The sequence below is a fragment of the Geospiza fortis genome, unplaced genomic scaffold (assembly GCF_000277835.1).
Source record: "Geospiza fortis unplaced genomic scaffold, GeoFor_1.0 scaffold1278, whole genome shotgun sequence".
Taxonomy (NCBI): Eukaryota; Metazoa; Chordata; class Aves; order Passeriformes; family Thraupidae; genus Geospiza; species Geospiza fortis.
In genome coordinates this window covers 73,911-99,225 of record NW_005054536.1, presented here as the reverse complement: position 1 = coordinate 99,225, position 25,315 = coordinate 73,911, and the positions used below count along the sequence as shown (strand labels likewise).

The window sequence follows — 25,315 nt, the reverse complement described above, 5'->3', positions numbered from 1 at the left end:
CTGTCCTGACACCAAGTCTCATTTTGCATAGCACAGGCTTACCTGGTGCTTCATCCTCCACTGGCAAAAAAATACCAGCAAACACTCGCTTCCAAAGCCTCCTTGGGCCTGAAAGCCAACTAGAAAAACATTTCACTGTGTAGTCTCCCCTTAAATAGACCTTCCTTTTCACTTACGAGTAACCAAACTTGGAAAAAAAATCAAGTCAGAGTATGTTGCTGTAGGTACAAAATGGCTCACTGCAATGAGTAAATACCAGTGAAAAGGCACTTACACATCCTGCAGGGCACCTGCTTGCCCTCTGGTACACAAGGGGTGTAACAAACATCAGTAAGAGGACATGCAAACAAAATGCATCTCTCCAACAGTTCTCTTTGGGCAAGGTGAAGTCCAGATGTTCCAACTCATGCCCTTAGAACTTGTGTGCCAAGTGCACAGACCCCCTGAGGCAGTTGTGTAGGGTGTGTGTCTGCTCCAAGACAGCCTCTGCAATGGAGAAGGGCTGGTCCTTAGGAAGTGAATCCAACACCAGCAGTGTGAGCACAAGAGACAACTCACTGGGGAGAGGCAGATTCACTCATGTGACAAAAACCCTGAGGCTTTTCATCCTTTGCATAGTCAGCTCCACCATTTTCTCCTCACACCAACAAGCAGGATCTCTCACCTGTGTTTTCCTAATGACATGCACATCTTCCATTTCCATGTGAGATGGGTGAAGGGTGTTTTGCATTCGTGAGGATGTGCAGACTGTAGTTTATATCTAATTGCCCTCTCACCACATATGTGTGACACAAAATGATAGGGCCACTACCAAAAGCTGACTTGAAGATAGTTATGAGCACAAGTTACCCAGCAGTGGAACCTAAGAAAAGGTCAGAAGAATGGAAAAAAGCAAGCAGTGCAAAGATTTGAAGATTTGACTGGAGATGAAGACGACAAAAAGGCTGAGGGATGAAAACACTGGTGTCAATGTGCAGAGGAGTGGTATCCATCCACTCCTCACCAGCAATCCTTTTTGTGTGTGCATATGCTGCTTGCTCCCTCTGTTACATGGGACTCCAAGCAGTGTGTGATGGTGCTGTTTTATTTACTGGTATCACAGAGCCAAGATGGCTCAGCTACTGATGAAGATGCCCACATGAGAAGCCCCTGAACTTCAGACCATTGATGTGCCACACACACCTTTACCCTTTCAAACCCCACCTTTCATACACATTTCAGCATTGTCACTGTAGTCTCACAAATACAGTTTTTTCAACCAACAAAATGCATCCCTCTTGTCAAAAATAGCTCACATAACCAAGAAACAGCTTTCAGCAGGACACCTGAATTTAGGAGCCAATATGACTCCACAAGACTTCAAAATACCAATTGCCTTTCTCTGGTAGATGGCTGAGCACAGCAGATGACTCTACAATGTGCAGCAGCTGAAATGAAAATCTCTGAGAGCCATCTCTAGTCACATCAGCACTGGCAAACACTCCAGCTGTCCGTGAGACATCCCAGTTAGTGCCATCATCTTCAGAACCAATTTTCTTCCCTTTTCCTTGAAGCAAATCTTTGTACCTTCCCAATTCTTTGTCGATAAGATGAATGGAACCAAGCATCCGATATGCAATCTGTTAGTCCAGGGTGGAACCGAATGCCTAAAATAATTTCTTATTTGCGTGGTCACATTGTTCCCATAATGTGCAAATGGAATACAGAAAGTCTGTTTCCTGGGAACAGCTGTAGTGAAGTTTCATGCAAAATTCTAGCTTCTCTAGCAATTCAAGTCTTGTGCAGGAATCAGGGTGCAGCAAGGCAATATTCTGCCTGAAATTCCACGGAACTGAGGACCTGCTGTAGGATGTTTGGGAAGAGGACAGTTCTTTGTTACAAGCACACTCCATAATCCATTTTGAGACAGGTGTCCTGTTGCTTTGCTTATGAAAACAATAAGAACATGCCATGCCCAGAGGTGTCATGGTCTGATTTTCCAGGAATTGCTTAGTCTCTATATTTTAATTTAAGGATGGTTTTGAGAACCAGACACTTTCCTCAGTCCAAAGCATTTGCTGTCCTTTATGGCACCAGAAGCCCATACTTGGCCCAGAACACCAAGGATAACCATTGGGTTGGGAGAGGACTGTTTATCCACACACACAGCCAGCAGACAACAAAATCAGAACCCAAATGATTAGTGGTCAGTGCATGATGTCCAGAACACAGCTCCACTATGAGGGAGGTGGTGCTTATCCTCCAGAGGAGAAAAAAAAGAAGAAACAAAACCAAACAGAACACACAAAAGACCAAAGCAGAACGCTGTACGAGTGCTTGAAATGACTGAAAACAGCTAAAACCAACCAGTCCTCCCCAGAGCAAACACTAGGCACAGGACAGTGCTGAGATGCCTGCCAGTGTCCTCAGCTGCTTGGGCCTGGGGACCATCCACCCTCACCCAAGAGAGGAAGTCTTTCTTCAACCACACCCAGAGCCTGTCAGTGCTGCAGGAGCTCCCTTGGTGCGCTCTTCTTCCGGTCCCTCGGGCTCATCTCCTCGGCAAGGCTGGGGCATCTGTCCCATGGCACGGGGGCCTTCCTCCTCAGCAGGCAAACTGGTGAGAGTTCCAGCACAGGGCTTCACAGCGCCGTCTCACCCACACACACCTTGTAGGGGGATTGCAGTTTCCTGCATCTAAAGCAGACACCAGCACGTGATTTGCATCAGCCAAACCTGAAACTGCAGCAGCCTGCACAGAACCAAGATCTAGCCCCCTAACTCACTTAGGCAGCCCAGAGGAGCCCCATGGTTCAGACAACTGCACCACTGGTAGATCAGAAATCAGAGGTATAGAGAGTTAGTTCCTTTAAAATCACATGACAGATTAGTAGCAGGCAAAGACAATCCCAGTGCCCCCAAAACTCTGCCCACTGAAATTCAGATCAATGTAATCAGAAGGCTCCAGATTTCCCATACCTCTTTCTTACATAGCAGTAGATGATGGCAAGTATTCCACTGGTCAGTATTCCTATCCCAATCCCCACAGCAATGTAGCGCTCATAAGAGTTATGTGCATATGAATTTAGTGTTAAATGTTCACACCTCTCTCCATTATAACCTGCAAGGCACCTACAAAATAAATACACATCATGCAAAAATCATTCAGAGCTTGTTTTGCCTTCTATTTCAAACACACATTAGTTTTCATCAGTTTCTAACAGATCACAAGAAGTCTAAACCAGGAGGGGCTGAACCTGGTGCTCACTCAGAACCTCTTCCCTCCACCAAGACTATCAGTTGTCCCAGTTTTTCAAGGTTAAAGCTCACTTGAGTACTGCAGTCACAGCAGCAACACAGTCTGAACATCTGGTTGTGCAGGGTGTGGACCAAAAGCACTGTGCTCTGCTGATCCTCAGCTGCTGTAATGTCTCCAGAGGCCAAGGCTGCCCACTAAGCATCCTAGAGAATTGTAAGGACACCATGGTCCTGATTGTGGAATAAGGCAGCTGGAGTTGATATGTTGGAAGGTGCTGTTCCCTTCTTAGTACTCACTGTGAACATCTATTGATTCCTCTACTACTAACTCCAGTACCAGGTGTGATTTGAGATGGCACTGTGGCAATGACCTACAAAAGCTGTGAATTCCCCACTCCCTTCCTCAGTTTTACACTAGCACAGCACTGCAGCCTTGTTCGCAGTCCTGAGGCACCACAGCACTCATGTCTGTGACAAAGTATAATCCTGCAAATATCTGACTGACACTGTGAAGCTGCACATGCAGCACATGAAGAATCAATGCCAGTGCCATTTTTGAAGAAGGGTATAACAGGCAGCATTCCTTACTTGCATATGGGCTTCCTCAGTTCACTGTGGAAGGCACAGAGCCCATTGATACAATAGCTGTGGTGCTCCTCAAGGCAGGTCTGCATCAGCTTCAAGAGCTTTGGCTGCTCCATGTAATCTACTGTGAAACAGAACAAAGTCATGTTACTTTTAGGACAGAACATTGTTTGAACATATTTTCACACCTGGAGCAGAACAGACACTGTGCAGCAAGCACTCCATATGTCAATTTACTGTGCGGTGTCTCGTGAGCTGGTTCAGTCAGCACCGAACAGAGCAAGCTTCCCAGATGGTCCAGCACAGCTTGGAGAAAGCACTAACTGTAAATAAATCACCTGCTCTTGAGGAACATGCATAGAAGTGACTGTGGGAGATTCACACAGGGTAACATCAGCACTACCCAATCTGCAATGCAACCTGAAAAACCGTGCCAGCAACAGCAGGGATTTAGGACACAAGGAGAGCACTACATTATTCTCAGTATCCTTCCCAGTCTGGATTCAATTAATAGTTAATTTTTTCTTTTCCTTGTCCCAAGACAAACTATTGCACTTCTAGTGCTCCCGCCTGCCAGCTCTGCAGCCATGGGCAAGGATGAATGGTGGGACCCCTCCCTTCTCCACAGTTCAATGTTAGCTGAGTGTCCCAGGACACTTTTAAGCTGCCAAGACTGCCTGGATGGTTTTTGCACAGTCCATGGCCAGCAAGGTTGTTAACTTGTGCTGAATTCTCCATGACTGGGTCAGCAAGCACACTTCTCACACAGAAAATGCTACCTTATTCCCTTATTCATGGTGGTTCAAATGGGAATAAAGAAGTCACAGGAACAGGGGTGCAACAGGTGAGGAGAAAGCTCCAAAGCTTTGCCATCACTGCAGGCATCTGTTCCAACTGGTCTCTCTACCCAGTTCCAGGAATCACTGGTGGGGTGGGGTGTCCAAGCAATGACTTGCTATTTCAGGGGACTGCCCCAGTGACAGCTGAAGGTAATTTCCTAACAGAGGGCATGTCAACAGCAGCTTTCAGTTATGACCACAACAAAAATAACATCTTGCAGCAAGGTGACAAGGTCTGCCCAACAAAGGTGACTCAACAAAGGCACAGCAAGCAGAACCCTTCCTTTCTGACTAAGTGCTGAATCAAGGTCTGGAGATCATACAGTCATGGAACCATTGCCGTGCACAGAAGCCTCGAGCCTCCTTGAGGGCAACTTGTGAGCCCACCACACACTTCTCAGGATTAACAGCACCAACCCCCTAAATTCCCAGTCAAATTCCAGTCTGAGTTATTTACCAGCAGCAACCTCCTTTGTGTGCTCTTCTAAGTAGTTTTGGAGGTTTTTTCCTTCCTCCTCTCTGCTGCTTTATCAGAGGTGACAAGCAATGGCAAACAGCTGCTCTCGCTAGAGCAGCTCTCAACTTGAGCTGTGAATGATGTGGTTTGGACACCCAAAAGGCATGATGCTATCACTGACACTCAGATCAAACAATTCCTTTGAGAACAGTCTCTCTCAAACCTGACAGAGTAACCAGACTCCCAGCTTAGCATGAGACCTAGGGAGAACAAGTGACAATTCAGGTCTGCTTGAAAAAATGACACGTTGGCTTACTGCACTTCCTCAGAAAAGCTAGAGGTGGGAGAAGCATGTCTTGTTTCAGAATGAACTTCTAATGGCTGAGAAAAGGGCATCTTAGCCATCCTTTCATGGAGAAAAAGTTACCCACAAGTTTCTCTTCACACTGTGGGGCCTAGAAACACAACTAGCATTGTTGGAAGGAAGTTGGTACTGGCTAAACAGGAGTTTAATATCCAGCTCTGGCTCTTTTCAGGCTGCCTCTGGGAAGGTTGCTTACAATCTCTGGAGACAGGCTTGTTGGCTAAGAGCACAGTCAGCCAAGGACCAGGCCTTAGTGGGACAGACTTCAGGAAGGAGTTAAGAAAGGGCAGTTTTCAGGATGAAAAGACAGATTTTGGGACAAGAGATAGATGACCCTACTGGCTGCACAGGAGAACTGTACACTGCTCTCTGATGAGGAAAGCACAAAGGAAAGCATGTGGGCAGCAGAGCTGCAGGGCTCAGCATGCCAAGGAGATCCAGGGTGCCAGAGACTGTCAAAAGTCCACTCTGGTTAGGTCTAAAGTACCTGCAGAACAGCTACTTAAGCTCTGCAGGGAAGATTTTCAGAAAACAGACAATGGCACATGCATACTTTTCCCAGAAGCCTCCTCAAACACTCAGGCACCAACTGTTTTGAATCACCATTTCAGCACAAAGTGCACTGGAAAATCACTGAAAATATCCTTCAATGGGAGATTTTAGCCAGCATTTCCCACTGCCCAAAGCACTGCTCTCCTGCTAGGCCCTGAAAAGGTGTCTATTGCACAGGTTTAGTTTTTCATTTCCATCTCTTCCACAAGGGGAAGAAAGAAGATAAACATGAGGAAGGTAAAAATTCACACCCCAGAGGCACAAAATCCCCAGCCACTTCTACCCCAACTTCGACCAGATGGATTGCCACATCCCAAAATCTCTCCTTGCTCATGCCAGCTCTGCCGAGAGGTGGCAGACTTCCACCTACCCACACCTGCAGGAAACTTGGCTTTGCGCAGGTACAGGAACCCCTTTCCCTGAGTGCTGGTGTCATTAGAAACCCAGGTCAGTCTGGAGCAGCAGCCTGCCTAGAAAGCACTTGAGACAAACCAGCACATTCCTTCTTCACTGTCAGGAGGAACGGCTTGGTCCATTGTGGGTAACATCAGCTATTAAGTCTACACACAAAAATTCCGTGTGCTAATTATTTTGACATTGCAAAAGTACAAATTACCTCTGAAAGAACGAGTCTCAAAAACAAAAAGAATGATTTCTTAGCCTGCCCCAGAGCATTATGTTAATTCCTATCATACTGGCCGCCTAGATACTAAACAAGATGTGGAATAAACAGGTCCATGTGCCCTTTCATGTCACATGAGGAGAGAGAAACATGCCGTGTAAGCACTTGACAGCTGCCTGCAACTGAGTCATTCAAATAGATACACCCGGCAAGATCTGACATGAAATCAGGGTTACAGGTACTTGGAAGCCTGGGCTTGCCAAAACTAACAGACTGGCAACAAATGGAGTCAACCAGTAAGACCATGACAGCTCAGTCCACAAGTATGGTGCATCAGGGAGGAAAGGCAGTGGGAAGGAGGAGGCAGGGAAGGGCTCAGTCCCAGCTCCAGGGCCTCCTTTACTACCTTTGAGCAGAATTCTCTCAAAGGAAAATGCTGGTGCCCAGTTGACTAGCACAGCTCCAGTTGCCACAAAGGTTCACAGACTACTGCAGACATGGCTGTGACCCTGTAAAATAAGCCTCCTCTTTGTTGAAACATGACCCACTGCTCCTGCTTTCTAGAAACAACACTGACAGGGCACTTCACAAGCCACAAGGTATTTCCACTTCATTACCCTCCTGTTTGCTGTATGCAGCTCTGCAACAATCTTGTCACAGATAGACTAAACCAGACCACAGTGCTGCATTGATAAACCAAAGTACTGCGGTCAAAAATCAACACCTTACCGATCTCTCATGCATACAAGTGTGTGTATACATATTTTATGTGTATATATGTAAGGAACCCGCACATACAGTAAGTGTATGGATGAATGTATATATAACACTCTGCCACTATGAGATCAGAAATGAAAATAAAACAGCTGGACTTGTTATGAGAAAATAACAAAAAGCTTATGGATCTACAAAAAAAGGCTTGGAAAACATCCTGCGACGACTTTGAATAGACAGAAGATTATTTGTATGCAGGTTTATACGCCTTTCAAAGAACAGAGACACTAAAAAGTAACGCAGTTATATTCCTCTCCTCCTTTACTGACCTCCCAGACGGCACAGCTCTCCAAAAGCAATGACATCACCAGCATCTCAGGTAACATCAAGAACACAGCTGGCAGGATAAACACAGCTCTGCTCTCAGAGGTTGGCAGGTAAAACAGCCTGAGTTCACAGATCAGTCAGGAAAGAGAAAGGAAGAAGAGAGAGAGCCAGCACTCAGAGGAGGGCTGTGAAAGCCCAGACAGCCAAAAGCAAACCTGCAACAAACACAAACTACTGAGTAACAACTCATGACAGGCATTGCTCAAAGTTGTGCCTGATCATTCTCACTTCTGTGCATTGAGGTGTGTGCTGAAGACAGAGAGAAACCAAGCACCAGGTGAAAGTAACAGAAATTGGACATCAGTCTTAAAATGTATCCTTCAAATCATGACTGAACTTGAGTTAAATGATCCTCCAGCTGCTCATTGCTGAGCCTATCCCAGCTGGGTGGCAGCCCTTACTCCAGAGAATCTTCAAAGGCTCCATTAAGAAATCAGCTTGTCTCACAAATCCCACAGTGTGCAAAGGATGGAGCATCACAGATTTTGGTTTGTTGGTTGGATTTTTTTTCCCCTAATTGACAGATTAAAGGGGACAAACAGAACAAAAAACCAATACCTTCAGCGTTGTTTTTTGTCCAATTATTCCGTAAGTCCGTGCTGAGGGATGAAGCAGTAATAGCTGACTCTTCACTCAGTGCCCCCATTGCTGTGTAATGCAAATAGATGCTTACTGGAACAGAAAAGCTCAGTATATCTATTCAAGGTTCATTTCACCCAGAAAGCACATCATACAAGATGCACTTCAAACAAACCCCAGAGAAGGCAGCAATACAATAACAATTCATTTAAAACACTCTTGCCTCAGACTTCCTTTTGACACAGCATAATTATGATTGTGGGACAACAAACGATGGCTTGCAAATTTCCCAAAATACAAATCCATCCTGTTTTCCGTTCTATTATCCTGCACAATTTACAGCATAGATACATGCAACATAATACAACCTTACACCTACTTACCAGCTTAAGTAGCTTATTTTCAAAGAGTCTAAATTACACCCCATCAGTTAAAACTTCATCCAGGTTTCAAATGAAGTAGCTTCTGAAGTAGCTCTGCTTCCTACATCTCTGCACGCCTCCCACCCCCACCACCTATCTCAGAAGGAGAAAGGCTTTGTTTCTGTTTAACAAAGCCTGGCACCCTCACAACACAGAAAAGCCTCTTCCAAACCTACCTTTCAGCAAAATATAGATTAGCATTCCAAATGCCATGGCAGGCAGCTGCTTTAACACCTTCTCAGGTCTTCCTTCCAGGTGGCTTGCTTGCTGTGCTTATCTGTGCTCCCGGGTTTTCTCCTGCACTTATACGCCAGGAAGCGTCATCTCCTGTTCTCACCAATCAAGAAAAGGTGCATCTGGTAACAACCTAACCCCCGGGGCAACCACACATTTATTTAGGAAACTGCTATTATCTAGCAATGGCATCAGGTTTTCTTTTGAAACCCTGGTTTCCTATTACCTGTGGGCATAAAGGTGCAGTTTTAGAGCAAGACCCAGAATCTGACAGTGCAGAAGAACAAAAAAACAGCCAAACAAAGGTGAGCCAAACAAAACACAACGTGAAAGTGTGGTGTTTTTTTGTCCTCATAATGCAGGTCTTGTCTTACTTCCAGAAGGATATTCACCCTCAGGATGCTACGCTGGAGTTCAAGCGCAGAGACCAGTCCCTGCTCTGCTAATGTTCTTCCCCTGGTCCCCCCCCCCGCCCCCCCCACGTCTCTCAGTCCCTGCCTTCCAGAAGAGGAACTGCGGGAACAGCTAGCGCCGAGATTAGGAAGCGATCAGGCACAATGATAATGGATGGTGTTCTTCATCAGTGACTGCCAGCGGGAGGCCTTTGATCCCAGGCCCTGCAAGCCTGAGGGCTCTAGTAATCACTTTCCATTCAGCCTGGCTGTGCACAGCCCAGGAAGCAGCCCACTGGCCGGTGCCAGGCCTGGGATTGCCGGTTAGAGCTGCGGGGCACAAGTCCAGACCTGGCCAGGCACAAGCAGTGACAAAACACAGACTGAAAGAGCAGGTAAACTGCTGCCTCCGATAGCAGCAGATACCTTCATTTCTGCCAGAAAAGCCCATCTCTGCCTCTCCAAGAAGTGACTATGCTTAAATGCAAACACTCATACTTGTTACATAGTGTTTGCAGGGTCTCTAGAACAGACCTGTCGAACATGCTTCTCATACTAAACCACTCTCCACAACTCCAGACACTGTCCAGCTTCCTTGGTCACAAGCAGCTTGGAACAAGTAGGACTGGTCTCTCTGAAGGGTACTGATGTGCCCAGACTAGAGCAGTTAATTGGACAATCCCGGTTCAGTAACACACTGAGACATCAACAACCTGACTGACCAAAGGAGAGGTACGTAGCTCACCTCAGCAACAACTCTCACTTCCTTAACTGTGAGCTCCAAGCACCAAAAACATTTCACAATTTTTAGATTTTAAAACCCAAAGCCTTTTAATAAGTGCCTTGGTAACTCCAATCAGCTCACATCCTCCCTTCTCCATGGCATTCTCCTCAGTGATCTGTAGGACCACATCCAACCACTTCACGTGCTCAGGGAAAAACACCAGCTAGTTATGCATATTTTAATTATGCCTTTTCCTGCTCATGGACTGCATTCCAGGAGGCTTTTCCCTTCCTTTGCTATCCTGAATTACTGCATGCCTGCACACTGATTGAGTGCGACTTGCACACTCCCTGGATGGACAGGAGTGTTTATGCCTACCCGGATAACCTCTGCTATCAGTCCCAAGCAGGGATGAGGTTGGTGAGCCTTGCTTTCAACACTCAGCTGCACAATGGCAGTTTAATCAGGCCTGAATCCGAGGGCAGGCTTTGTCATGAGGCAGCACAGCGGGTGTGGTAGGCCTGGGACAAGGCTACAGTGGGCAAGGCCATGCTCTGTCTGCCACAGGGCATTTGTCCTTGGACAAACCTTGACCAGGTCAGGCACACCAGCCTGCTTTCTGGGTTGTCTAGTGGGCTCTTCCCTCTGGATGCTCCTTCTGAATGTTCTCCCAGCAGAGAGCTGGGAGAACATCTAGAACTCCCATGGAAGCCTCCAGCAGCTCTGCAGACAGCATGTAGTGGAGCCAAGCCCGGGCCCCACAGGCTGTGCTGTAATGCTAACCCAGATCCCACAGGATCAAGGGAAAGGCTTGCCATGCACAGTGACCTGCTTGGAGGGCATGACACAGGCAGGCTCACTCAAGAAACACAAGCACAGTGCCTTAAATGGCTATTGTGCCAAAAATCACAGAGATGATCACAGTTAAACCAAAGAAAACAAACAGCAGTGCAAACAGATGGACACAGCAATGACTGAACACACAATAAACAAAGGAAGAACACAACCATGCCCCAAACCACATCAACACCCTCCAGCAAGACCATGGTAACAGCAAACAAGTTTTATTCCATCTTTCAGTCATGGGTTGATGAGTCCAAATACAGTCTCCATAGATGCCTTCATCCTCCTACCACTTATATTACCACCTACATTTAAAAAGACAAGCATCTGCACCATTGGCACTGTATATTTAGTAATAATCCTGTCAAACTTCTGCAAACACCATGCTAGAGCAAACTCAAAATCCATCAAAAGAACAGTCAGCATGGAAATGATGCTCCACCTTGACTTCTTTATCACAGTAAAGGCATTTTCCCCTTTAACAGCAAGGGAACTTAATGACAGTCTTTTTCCTTCCCCTTCCAAGTTAACTATAGCCCAATAGCAAACACCTATGGTGCCTGATGAAAATAAATCAGTAATCCCGGTGCAGATAAAAACATGTAGAAGCCCTAACTGTCTACCAGTGGGAATGTCACCGCGTGCACACACTCAGCTGAACTGGCATCTCAGCAGTAACTGTTCTAGATCCATCCAGGAAACAACTTCAGGAATAGAAGCACACTGATCTTATCCCGTGTGCTCTTCTCTAACCAGCAAAACATTGTGGCCATTGAATGCAAGGCTTACAATGTGGATTAAAAAAAGCCCTCTTTATGCAGTTTTGAAAAATAAGAGAATAATTAAATGGCTTAAAGTTCTAACACAAATATTTCATGAGGGATAAACCTTTGGTTTTCTCCTCCTCTTGATCTCCTGCTGCACTATATATGTTGTACATGTAGAGTAGTTTTAACTATGTTCCATTCAATTCCAATCAATTTCATTCCATTCCATTCAATTTCAATCAAATTCAGCCCAATCAACTGGCCAGGTTTGAGGGGTTTTTGTGAGATGGCAGTATTAAGCACCAAAGCAATTTGCCCAGACATGGAAAAAAAATAATTCCAGTCTCACTTCTAGCTACTTATTCACGCTTACCTCTTGCAGATGTTTCAAGTCAGAATTTCACCAGCATTCAAGCTTATTTGGCTCTTTTAAAACATTTACTGAACACTTGCATTCATGTCAACATTACTGCCTGGCCACTGCTGGCTCTACTTGTTCAACAAAAGTATTTAAAGACCCTGAACTACACCCAGGGTGCTTAGTGACCTCAGAACCCAAACCATGTATTTGAAAGATATTTAGCATGTCTTAGTTTTTATATTGTTTGAACAGGTCGCAAGTGTTTACAAGACCTTGATAACTGCCCCAATACATAGGTGAAGTTGTAATTTATGTTTCATTCTCAAACACGTAATTGGCCACCACCACCAACATACCTATGTAGGCTGCATTCTCCAAGTCGATTTTGCTCACAATAAGTCAGCAGGAGGAAAGACAAAGTATCTGAACATTTTATAAACCATCAGATTTAACATACCTGACATGAAAAAATAAATACAAGGTAGAAATAAATATATTTATAGCAAAAAATAAGTGTTTTGTGTATCAATAAATAGAACAACCCGGATTCTTCTTCCAAGGTAACCCACTTGCTCTAGTAAATGAGCTTTTTAGCGACCAGGAGTGTGTTCTTCAGAAGCATTGCAACAGTCATAGGTCCTACCCCTCCCGGCACCGGAGTGATAAAGGCAGCCTTCTTCTTCACTTCTAAGAGAAAAGAGAAAAAGGCATTGACTAGGAATGTTTCCAAACCTTTTTTCCCACATATGAAGGAAGAGCTGCGACTGGCAGGTACTGCAGGGAAGGGACCAGCCAGGGCAGGGATGGCACGTGGCCAGCATTGGGGCTGCGAGGCTTTTCTCCTAATGTGAATGTATCACCCAGGGCTAGTTCTGGGCCAGGGCTGCACAACCTGTTCCAGCTGATCTACCTGCAGCACCTTGCCCTCTCCCCATGGCAGCACAGGCACTCACACAGCCTGTGCTCAGACAGATGAAAGGTTAATCCCAAGGAATGCTTTTGGTAAGGGGCAATTTCTGCCCACGTGACACAGCTGACCAGCTGTCCCAGGAACATCTGTGTGACAGGAGGTCAGGATGAGCCCAGGAGAGCAGCATGGATGTGCATCACCCCCATCTGTCAGCTGGGACACTGCATCTCCAATATCTAGGAGAGCTATGGAAACTGGGGATGCCATTCTGTAGGTAAGGAGGTGACTCCCCCCCAACTCTGTGTTCCTGAGGAACAGCACACAGAGCAGGAGGTTGCTGGAACTACTGCCATCCACAGCAGAGCACCAGCAGCAGCCAAGTCACCTAGTCAGTCTCTGTCCCCTACGTGACAGAGGACACACAACTGACACCATGAACGGTTTCAAGCATCAGCATCTTTAAACTCCCCAGTACAACGTTTTCTACCCTGCTTCTCACATGCACAACACCTGTGTGGCCTTTTACTCCTTTGTGATTGGTCAATGCACCTCAGCATTCCCTGCTCATTTTCCTTTAATCATGTTCACCTGTTTTACAGAGCTGCACCCCATTAGGGATGAGGCTCAGCCACAGCCCCACTCCCTCTCTGTCCCATAATCTATTCTTCTACACCACAAACTATAAAGACACCCTGAGATCATAGAAAGAAACTTAAAACTGGAGAGGGAGAGAGTACACAATTGTCTGTTTGATTTGTTTTTCTGATTCACACTATAGACAAGGACAAGTGTTTTCTTCAAGAAAAAAAAACAATTCTAGCAGCAGAATTCCCATTGCAATTTCAGCCATAAACACTCAGTTCCTCTAGAAGACTTCTTATTTTTTTAACATCAGTTTTACTAGGGTGCCTAGGTTAAACCAGGATGCGAAGGGGCAGGTTCTTTGCAAAGTATCACAAAGGAAAATCTTACTGAAGTAGCTCCAACCATTAGCCATGTTAGACTATTCAAATTCAGTGTACACTTTGAGTGCATTTAAGTTAACCTGTTTGTATGAGGAATTCATATAACACCAGCAATAAATCCTGGCTTGATCTTCTTATCTACTGTGCAAAATGTCATTGATCAGAATTACAGGCTGTTGGCAAAGGAATTCCACTCAACTTTGTAGGAACTCACCTTGTTAATACTGAGAGTCAGGGGTTTTTTAGGGCACCACCATGAGAGGTTTTTTTGTTTGTTAGTTTGGGGCTTTTTTTGGCTTGCTTAGTAACAAGTTCTTGGTAAATCATTCCCCACTTACAGAAGCTCTGCTTTTTCAAAGACACACACACAGGAGACACCTAAGCAAGCATAACTGACAGAAACACATTCAATTTCACTGAAGGCCCTACAGAGCAGACTCTGCCTGCCTATCAGAAGAGATTAAGAGACTGAAAACTAGGCACCTGCTTTGGAACAAAAAAGATCACTTGCTACTGGTTTTAGTGTATTTATCTTGAATCTCTGGAATCTATGTGGTGCTTAACTGTCAGGAATAAGGTCTCAAAAAGAAATATTACAAAAGAATTTGAAAAATTGGACACTGGGGGTCTTGGGAAACTATATTCACTAGATTTGAGGAGGCAGACATAGATGAAATTAATAAAATGCTGTCTGAACCTCCCCCATGGCAGGGAACTCATGAGAGCATTTGCAAAGTTAACAGCAAATATCTCACTGAACTAAAGAACAGAAGATCAACTCTCATTGAGGAGAGCTGGTAAATGCAACCAGGAGGGTTTTAATTACCTTGCTGACTGGCACCACCTGATATACTCTTAAAATATATGGAAAGGAAATCAGGCTACAATGTGGTTTTTCTTCAGATGTAAAATTCAACAAATTTAATTAAGATGTCATATGACAGTTACTTTCCAATATTCTCAAACATAATCAATTAACCTTTTTAATAGTCATACTATTTTGAAGTACCTACCATTTTAGAATGGTGCTTAGAGTTAATACAGTTACTATGAATTTTCAGATTAATGTCAATTATTGAAATGTACCCACATCTGAAGAAAACACAGCCATTCACACAGAAATTACTGTAAGCACTTTAAACTGAAATATGATGTTTTTCATGGCAATATTACCTACCTCTTTTTGCGGTGTTATTCAAACTACTCCTACCTCACCTACAAAGAGGACAACCCACAACCAGACCTTGTCTTTCTTCAAGAAAGGCTTTCAATGCCTGTCAGGTCACTGTCAGGTACAGCATGCATTGCCTGTGGTGTTAGTAACCCTACCCAGCAGGAAACACACAGTGCACTGTTTTCCCAAGTCGTTGGGGAATTCCTCTGCCCATATTATACCATTATGGAAATCCCTGTGGAGAGGCATGGCAGAAGCCAAATTTCTTGTCAGTTAGCATAAAACCACCCAGATAGCTTATGCACAAAAGCTGATCCAGATTTTTGAACATACAACAGGCATCTGTGCTGGGGAAATTGCCATCTGATAAGTTTCCATTGGTAAGAGTAAATACAGATATGGTGAGCGCAATTTTCCAAGATGAATGCCAGCAACCAGAGGGGGAAGATAGCTTGGCCTCAAAAACATCAATAAACTTTCCTGGTCAAGTGAAATAGGCCCAAGCACAGTTCTCAGACATCATGTAAATGTGTGACTGATCTCATGTAGGCAGGTGAGCTGGTGTGCTGTCAGTACCATCAGGTCCTGCTTCTGCTTCTCAGGAATGAATTAACTTTGTCCACAGCTTTTCTTCTGCTTTCTTCAGATGGGCCCCGGTCTCCCAGGCCTTCCCCTGACAATCTGGAAAATGCCAATCAGATACCTATGGGGGAGGAGCTGCTATTTTGCAGCTTCTGTAGAACCTTGAAATCTTCCTTTGATTCTTCAGAAGAAATGAAATGTAGATTGTTTCCTTGAAAAACAGGATCCACTGCTTTGGAGACAGCCCTTCATTCCTAGGTTCCTTTAAAGCTGAGGACATCAGACACCTAAATAGGGTTAATCACACAAACCAATGGCAAGTCTCAACCTGAAGGCAGTTCTGGGTCCTGTGCATCTGCATTAAGTGATGCAGAGTAATTCCTGCCTAAGCACTGTTTCCACACAGCTTTACAAGTCCCTGTAAAGCTACACCAGATCCCTGCATCCCTGCAGCACTGCCCAAGTGTGAAATCATGTGCTCAGCAGCCACATTAGATATCCCATGTTCTGCTCCACACATTCTGGGATTCTTCTCACTACACACTGTGGGATACCAACCAGCAAGCATCTACCCCATTTCTCAGAGTTCCTTCTTTTTCTCATCCTTGTTTCTCTTATTGTAGTTATTTTAACTGCAATATAAAGGAAAACTAAGGAATTCTGGTGCAGTGCTCTAATTCCAACAGTGTGTATCAGTGACACTGCTGAACAAGACCCTCTTCTGTGCAGGAGAACCTTGACAGGCCATGCAGCAGTTCACTGACCCCAGTTAGCCAGCAGCCTTCTGGCTTCTGTCACAGCCTAACACCAACCTTCTGATTCATTCCTTGCAGTCATGGAGCACAACAGGCAATGGTTCCCCTAAGGTCTGCAGGGCAGCAATATGGTGATGTGATCGCACAGACTGGGCTCTTCTCCATGGCAAAATAAATGCCAGATCTTTGAAATCAACTGAGAAAGAAACTAACTAAAGTTATAGCAAAAGCACATGGAACATGCACATTCTGTTTCCGTGACCACTGTTTGGGAAAGCTGCACAGGGAGCTAGTTTGGAAAAGATTCAAGGAGTGAGGAGCAGCCTATAGCCAGGCAGGTACCACAATGAACACGGAGAGGCAGCAAACACCGTCAGATGCAGTGGCTGTCACAGAGGCCAGGCTTCCTGCACACTGCTGCCAAGGCACACCTGAAGGACCACCACTTCCACTACTTAATTGGATTTGAAGACTGTGGTGGGTAATTCCATTCAGAGAAAATGCTCAATATAGACCCATCACCTCAGACCACATCAATCACTTGTTGGAGCTCTCTCTTCTGCTCTTCAGCGCTGGCAATCCCTCCCTGCTCATGGTGGCACCAATTCTCCACAATCTCTTTCACACTGTCCAGTCAGAAAGAACAGTTCTCATGTGTAAAGCCCTCCACTCATATCACAACTATATGACCTAACAAAGATCTCACACAAAGGATACCTTTTCTACATAGGCATCTAATCAAGACCGAACAATCAGCACTGCTGTTTGCCAAAAATCTGGAAGGAATTGTAAAGAAATACAAGCAACTTCGGTTTCATTGGTATGTCTAGTTCCACTTGCAAAGGTGAACCACTACTGTGGCATGTTACTAGCCTGCTCTACCAGTTACTCCTGGAAATGATGCTCCACCCAAAAGAGCTGTTTCAGCTAAATCTTCTGGGTAAGTTGTTGCTTTATTTCATGTTCCTCATCCTTGTAGCCCTCGTCCTCCTCCCTTGGCATTATAGTTGTGGCAACAAAAGCGTATAAAACGGGGCCAAGTGCACCCACACATGCACTAGGCTGCTCAGAGAAACAGATCTCCCTTTCTATCACTGAAACTTGCTGCCCAAAAACAGCTAAAATGGTGCTGGGGATCACACAGGGATGCCACTGCTTCTCCTCGTTCCTGGCACTTCACTCTTCCTTCCTGATGCCTCCAGAAGGCAGGACAGCCACTCCCCAGAGCACAGAATTAACATAAGCAGGGATTCTCCAAGTGCTGTGGTGGTTTTACATGGAGAGTAGCACATGCAGTTCCATTTATCCCTGCAGCATCAGGCTGGATATCTCAGTGCTTTGCAGCTGACATCCACATGCACAGTGTTCTCCTGTCTTGCTCTTTTAGATACCTGGGAACTGCACAATAAACTATTCTGGACCAAACAACTACTGGCTTTTGATGTGCACGTAGTTTGGAGTGTCAAAAAGAGGACATGTGGGGAAATGGGAAATCACAAATACTGTTTACTAAAGACATTCCATTAATTTCACAAATGTGTACACTGAATTTAACAATGAAAGACAGAAAAAAGAAGTTAAATACATCCTTTTGTTGTTAAAGAGATAAAAATAACTTCAACTCACTCACCTACCTTGCAGAGATTAGAAAATGGGATCCAAGTACTGGCAAGATAAGCAACTGAATCAAAACACCTTCCACCCACCTAATAAAATTAATTTCCACTACAGGAACATTTCAGCCAGATGACCTGGGGAAGGAAGACATTTCCATCTATTTTTTGTAAATGAAATTTGAACTCTGATTGCCCACTTAAACCTTTCTCTCTCTCCACTGCTGTTTTTTTTTCTCCTAAAGAAGTGGATGAAGATACAATAGATACTGGCGGGCTATGTGATGTTACACAGGTGCCACATGTCAAGCCAGCCATTTTATGTGCCTGGCCTCAACCTGCAAAACCATTTTCACTCAGGCTTAAACAGAGATTCAGTCAAGTGATCAAACAGGGGAAAAGGATAAAATTATTTGCTACACAAACTTACTGGCTTGTTCCATTTCCTAACTGCCAGATCAAGTACTTGCCAAGGGTGGTTTATTTGCTAGTCTTCAGAACTGTATCAGAACTGTATACACTGGGATGTTTTTTGTTGTTGTTAAAGATTCAGTGAAACTTTCACCGATACCAATGAACCAACAACAGCTTCCCTTTGGCAATGCACAGAGAAATGCTACTTTTAACTGCAGTGGCATAATCCAAGCTGAAGTTCCTCCCTCTTTTTCGGATCTTCCCTCCCCGCAGGTGAAATCTCGAGAACAACCCACAGCAGACATGATGAGACAGATACAGCGCATTGCTGAAACTCTGAATCACGGCCTTGCCACTGAATCTACACCTTTATTGCAGGCACAAGGTCCCGTGTTTGAAGAGAAATAAACGAGAAGGATGCAGGTTCACGTGAAACGTTCCCAAAGTTACAGCTTTTGTACTCCCCTACCTGCTAAAGCTAACCAAACACCTGGAAATTCTCTGTACTTTAGTTCAGCTCTGAAAACAGAAAATAGAACCTTTTCTTTGTGATTCCACAAATCCAGGCAGGATAAGGGGAAAAAATTTTTTTTCAAGCTATCCTCCAAAAGATTTCTTTTCCTGGAGCTCTGTTGCACACATCCAGTTACACATTTCCAAACACATTCCAAGACAGTCGCTCAGCTATACTCATGCAGGTAATTTCACAGACTTTAACAGACAGGTAACATGCATGATGAATAAAAGCAGCAGGGAACTAAGGGAGTGATGTAATTAGAAATACACACAGCTGGCTAAAACCACTCTGAATATAATTAAGCTTTCAAACATTATGCCAGCCAAGTTGTTAATAACTGTGGAAAAAAAAAACCTGTGGGTGATTTTCATACTTATCAAAACAAGGAACTGTTGAGAATCATTAATAATGTGGGTAAATGCTGTCTAAGCTTCCCACACTCAACTCTGCCCATAAGTGCAACAATCCGGCTATTCCAGTCTGGAGCTCCTCCAGAGCAGAGATATTTAATCAAGTTACATTGTGAACTTGCTCTGCAACAAGTTAAACATAAAAAGATCAATATGTAACAACAATTTTTATCTGTTAGGCTTGCCTGGACCAAGATGTTAAGCACTTTAGACGAGCCCACATTAAACTTTAGCATAAAGCATATTTCTAAAGCCAAGTTATCATTTTCACAGACAAGTGTAGAGCATGAGAACAAAAGGAGGCTTTGAGAAGACGTGGTTTAATAATAGTTGCTATGAACAGCAGGAGACCCTATGCTTGAGAAAGAGCTGAAATTGTTTTCATTGATTACTTTTAAAACATTTCACAAACGCAAAAGATTAAAGGAACTGGACACAAGCACCTTCTACAACACTGCCAAAGAGCTCATCTGTGTCTCTTAGGGGTTGCTGGTGCCTGTAATTAAAAGTGACACTTTGTCTCCTAACTAACAAACAATTTCTTAAAAGCAGATAGATTTGTGTTCTTATTTAAGTAAATACATTATAAAAAATTCCTGAAAACATAGTCTCATTTGAACATTGCCTAGTCCAAAAACTTACCATGAGTGAATGCTTTGAACTTCAATGTATTTATCCAATGGATCTGTATAAAGAGTGTTTCACTAACCTTCAAAGTCCACATCCCCAACTAATTTGATTTTTCCTGTAATAGGATCGTGGATATGGTTGATGCCTACGTCAATCACAGCTGCACCTTCTTTGACCATATCAGCTGTAATCAACTTTGGGATACCTGGAATCATAAACACATATTTCACTACCCTGGCCAGGCAATCTGAGGTTATCACTTTTGAATGATATCAAGGAGTGTGCATGCACAAAATAGAAATCTACAACACTGAATATTTCTTGATACACACCACACTGAACACAACTATTTCTCAATTGCACACTGTTTGTAACGAGTACTAGAGAAAAGAGGAAAAAAACCCCACAAAAACATCCCACAAAAAGTTGTGCCATGGGATTGGTTTTGGGCCAAGAAACACACTCAACCAGTAGGCAATTTGAACTGTTACAGTAATCCCAGCAGACAATACTGATCTTCCACAGGGACAACAGACCATTTCTTGCTCTTTACAGCAATTTGGGAGACTTCTGCACTTGACCTGGGAGGCCCAGCCTGGGCACTGCACACTTCATGGGCTTCTTCATCTCTGTGTGGGGTCCTGGAGTAGGAGTATTTTGCTATTAAAAAATTCCAGCTGAAACAGCCACAACAAACCACCTCATCTTTTTTCATATGCACCATATTTCTCCATCACATTTAAATGTGAAGCTTCTTGATACTCATCACGAATATGTGCTTCAGTCAGGACCCAGAAAACCTATAAGGTCACTTCAAAGTCTAACTAATGAAATGTATCCATGGCCCTATGACTCCTGTCAGGAATTTCTTCCCTACCGTGCAACCTCCAACTTTCAGTAGCGGGAATTTCCAAACTAAATATTACAACTCACCTTGCTTCTTGAGCAATTCCATCAGCTTTTTGTTCTGAGAGGATTGTTAGACTACCTCCAAAAAGGGAGTCTAAACTCCCCTCTCCTCATCAAAGCAGCTTTCTCTCAGGTGGGGAGAAGGCAAAAAGGAAAAGAAACCAAAACCATACGGGTTGAAACTGCAGTTTTTTTGGAGGGAAGCGCTGGTGTACAAAGTTCTGGCTCCATGTGCAGTGCTGAAGCACTAACACAATCATTTGGATACAGACAGTACCAGGACACTCCTTGCTCTCCATTTCTCACTCCCCCATAAGATACCTGCTTGAAACCCTGCTTCTCATGTTGAGCAAGCCAAGATCTCAAACTCTTTCCTACCCTGTTTGATAACATCTCGCTGCATCTCCTTCATCCCCCTCTGATGTAATCCATGGCAACCTGGCTGGTAATTGGATAATGCCTCAGCCTTATGGGGGTAAATGATCTGTGTGTGATTGGGCTGGAAGTATATTAATGGAAGCTGCACAGTCACACGCTTGGTAAAATGGTTTGATAATAAGCCAAATACTTAATAGCAACAAATGAACTAACCCCCAAACCAAATGAGCATATCTAGCTACTTAAGCCTACTTTACATACCAGGTAGGAAGGGATAAACATTAGGGTAGGTTTTCCTAAAACGCACTGTCTGAAGAATATGGAAAAACCTTTCATTGGCAATTTTTGCAGAAAATAATGAATCCCATTTTAAACAAAGGAAAAACAAGGCCCCACCTAATCTGTGTTTAGGTGCAAGAACTGTGAATTTCCAAGGAAGCTAACCAGAATAGAAGGTCTGATCAACCAGCACTTCCGACACAAGAAGATCACAGATCATGTCCTGAGGGACAGCACAAGCAGTCCAAGCAGAAGTTCATCTGGAATTTGACAGAGTCACTACTTTTCCTGTTCATCCCCTCACAAACGTGGCAGGCAGATGAGCCCTGTTTCTCTCAGCAGACTGGAAAGCCCAGAAAGGAAGAGCAGCAAGCTGACTGGCTCCAGAGTCCTGCTACTTCCATCACAGCCTTGCCTCTCCTGAGGTGGCTCTAGGAGCACTGCTGGGTAAAGCTGCACTTCCACTGCTGCCATGGGGCTGGGCTGATGGCAAAAAGAACAGACTCCACGGGATGTCTGTACAGGCAGGGAGTGCAGGCCAAGAGGGGTAACCCCTGTGGCGAGATACGAAGTGTCAGGTGTGCTTAACAGGAAACACAATGTCTTAGATAGATATCCACAAGCTGTGTGGTGTTTGAAAAAATTTTAGGGAGGGGTAGGCTGGACAAGAGCAGCCTGTTAGAATTTAAGATGCAAGGAGTTGGGTAGGAATTAGAAGGAATCAACTGCATGGAGAGTTGCAATCCAAATAATCAGGAAAATTGGTGCCCCAAGCCTGGGGGCAAATGAGAGCCAGCACACAGAGCCAGGTCTTACATTCAGGAGTAAGAAATGAAGCACCTGATTTGAAGTACCACCAAAACCATGAATGCAAGTGAACAGGAAAGCACTCAGAGGTGGAACACCAGATCAGAAGGGACTCACTACAACAAGTCATCAATCAGGAGCCAGGATGCAGATGGCTCTTGTAAAAGTACCACACAGGAAAAGGAACCTTGGTCTTCCAATGCAGGCACACACAAAAAAGCTCTCTTCCTCTGCACATCTTCTGCAGTGGCCTGTAAAAGCAGCTGTTCCAACCTGGCAAGGTACAAGTTGCAAGAAAGGTAACACTCACACAAGTTGCAAGAAAGGTAACAGATCACCCGTTTCCGGGGAGTGTGTGATCCCAGAGGTAAAACGTGCACAGTTCTCATGTAACAAAAGGAAGCTTGGAGTGATTCCACCTTTCTAAAACACAACTTTTCCCAGAGCACACACCAGGGCAGGGCTGTGGGCTGTTTGCACAATCTAGCCCCAGGTTTTTTCATCATTCCAAGTATACCTCAAGTTGTGTAATGAGTCCTGTTACAAATTATAGAAGGAAAATAATGTGAAAGGTAAACATGGCTGAATGGCTACTGGACCACTTAGCTCCAAGCATAAACAATGACAAACCATGTTCAGCACAGAAATCAGAAGCAATGATTAAACTGGAAGCAGTGAATTTGGATGAAAAGTCACTGGTTTATTTCCAGGTAGCACACCATTGCTGTCTTTTATTCACAGTGGTGAATTCTGGTCAGGCCCACAGCTGAACAATTAGATGTGGGATAAATAAGTTGTTTCTTGATCCTGGCCTGCAAGCGAAATTACACCCTGAAGGCAAGGGCATCTCAATTCAACAGGATGCAACAAGTTTTAGACAGGTACCTGTCTGTCTTCATCTAGAAAATGATAGATAAGGAAGTCTTGGGTCATCAGGATGAGAAAGAGGGGGAAAGGGAGCAGAAAAGAGGAAAGACAATCCTATTGTAGTCTAACAAAACAGTACAAGAGAAGGATGATACCCCTGAGCTGCAAAGGGACCCAGAATTTTACCAAGGTCATACTAAGTTGGGTCATTTGATTTTTTAAAATTAATTTGTAATTCTACTTCAAATACCTGTAAACAAATAAAGGCTGCTTAGAAGCAGAGTTCCACTTGTTTCTTTGGGACAGATTAGTTAAACTCCAAGTATTTCAGTTTACATTGCTTTAAGAGTACAGACACTGCTCTTTCAGTCCCCTTCCTCTAGGCAATTACCATTGTCTTTCTCTTGACATGATAATTATAGAAGAGAAAAAACCCCAGCCATTACTAACATAGGTTACCCAAACCTCCAGTTAATTAGGCAAGGTTGGCCTTAATTCTAACAGCAGTGGAATGATATCATGGGTTTATGAATGCAGGCTCCAGCTGATTTAAAGAAACCCTTCTGTCAAAATTTAAATGACTCATGATTTTTCCATGGCACAGAGAATGTTTTAATTTACATAATTACACCTGTATAAACTATGCACTGACTGGTTCCCAATCTTGAGTTCACTCCGAAGTCTCCCTAAGGGAAAGGTGTCGCATGTGACGAGAAACAGTTTATGAGTCTGCAGATGTGAAGGGCAAGAACAAAGAGCCAAATCACTTGCCCTTGCTACAGTGAGAAATCCTACCCACTGCAACACCCTCAGCAAGCACTGATTATTCAGTGAAATGTGAAACAGCCAGTGCCACAGACACAGACTGCAAAGTCCTCTTCTTGGAAGGTTTGAAATACTGCAATTGGAGCATCAACACTAACCAGTATTACCTGCAGCAACTATTACTATGTCAGCAAGCTGTGTATGGATCTTGAGCTGCTCTTTTGGGGTGTATCTGTGAGTAATGGTCACTGTAGCATCACCTGAAACAGAAGAGAAAAACGATGAATTGTCAGATATAAAATACTATAAAAAGCACAGCATTTACCCTCAGGTCCAAATGACTTACTTTGGTACATTAACAACAGAATAGATGATCAGATTTGTCTTGGGATGTGACTTTTAAATCAGCATAGGTAGAACACTCACAAGACTTCCTGCTCACACATATGAAAAAGCATTTGTTCTTAAAAATTGTCGCAGGATGAATTCATTTATATGCTGTGGACTCAACTCCCTTCCATGGGAAGGGAAAACCTTCCATGGCTTTGTTACGTTCAGTGGAACTCCACAAAGCAAATCCAGCACAGAACCCAGTGTGTTTTACCAAGCCCAGTGTGCAGAGGGTGCCACAAGACTCAGCTGTTTGCCACGCACAAAAGCTTCAATACAAGACCACCAGTAGAAGCACAAGCAGCACACATCCTTCTGCTCCTGCAGAATAAACTCTCCTGGTAAGACATGAAAAACCCTTGTGATGTTTGATGGAGATATTGAGGAGAGACCACAACACGAGCAGTCACAGAGAGGGGGTCCAATGCCTCCTAATTGCATCCAACAGCAGGTGTGGTATTCCCTTGAAGGCTACCCAAGCAAGCAGCAAAGAGAACAGCTCTCCAAGAAGACCACTTCCAACCCTCTCCATAATTATTTTTACTGCAGTGTTCAGGTGTTACAAAGCCTCATCTCTGTCTTCCACTCATCACAGACACCTAGGCCATATTATTTGCAATTAAACTAAAACCTTTTGCGCCTTCTCAGACACGACCATCACATCTGCTTCCTTTGGAATGTGTCTGACTGGTCTAATCTGGGCCTCTCATTAACTCTCTCAGGCATCTCATCTTCAACCTTTCTGTGCCCTAGCTTCACTGCTCTCTCCCCTCATTTTTTATCCCTCTTCTTCAGGCTCTACAGTGTACATCATCTCCCCAAAGACAAGCAGATCAAAACATTTGCAGATGACAAAACCAGAAAACTACAG

General features: G+C 44.2%; 1 protein-coding gene across 2 annotated transcripts in view; it reads right to left on the bottom strand.

The window, feature by feature from the left end:
* Positions 1 to 214: 214 nt before the first annotated feature.
* The window catches only part of LOC102038192 (probable bifunctional methylenetetrahydrofolate dehydrogenase/cyclohydrolase 2), a 36,209-nt gene continuing 11,108 nt past the window's right edge, over positions 215 to 25,315 (bottom strand). The window contains exons 6-9 of one of the 2 annotated variants that reach the window (XM_031063839.1): positions 24,222 to 24,314; positions 3,826 to 3,946; positions 2,959 to 3,111; positions 215 to 2,676 (exon numbers count right to left, since the gene is read on the bottom strand). In XM_031063839.1, coding sequence (XP_030919699.1) covers positions 2,622 to 2,676; positions 2,959 to 3,111; positions 3,826 to 3,946; positions 24,222 to 24,314 — 422 coding nt within the window. In that variant the 3' untranslated portion in view covers positions 215 to 2,621. Of the gene's footprint in view, positions 2,677 to 2,958; positions 3,112 to 3,825; positions 3,947 to 11,156; positions 12,767 to 20,128; positions 20,255 to 24,221; positions 24,315 to 25,315 lie in introns of those variants that run through there. The other variant, XM_031063840.1, reaches the window with a different exon arrangement.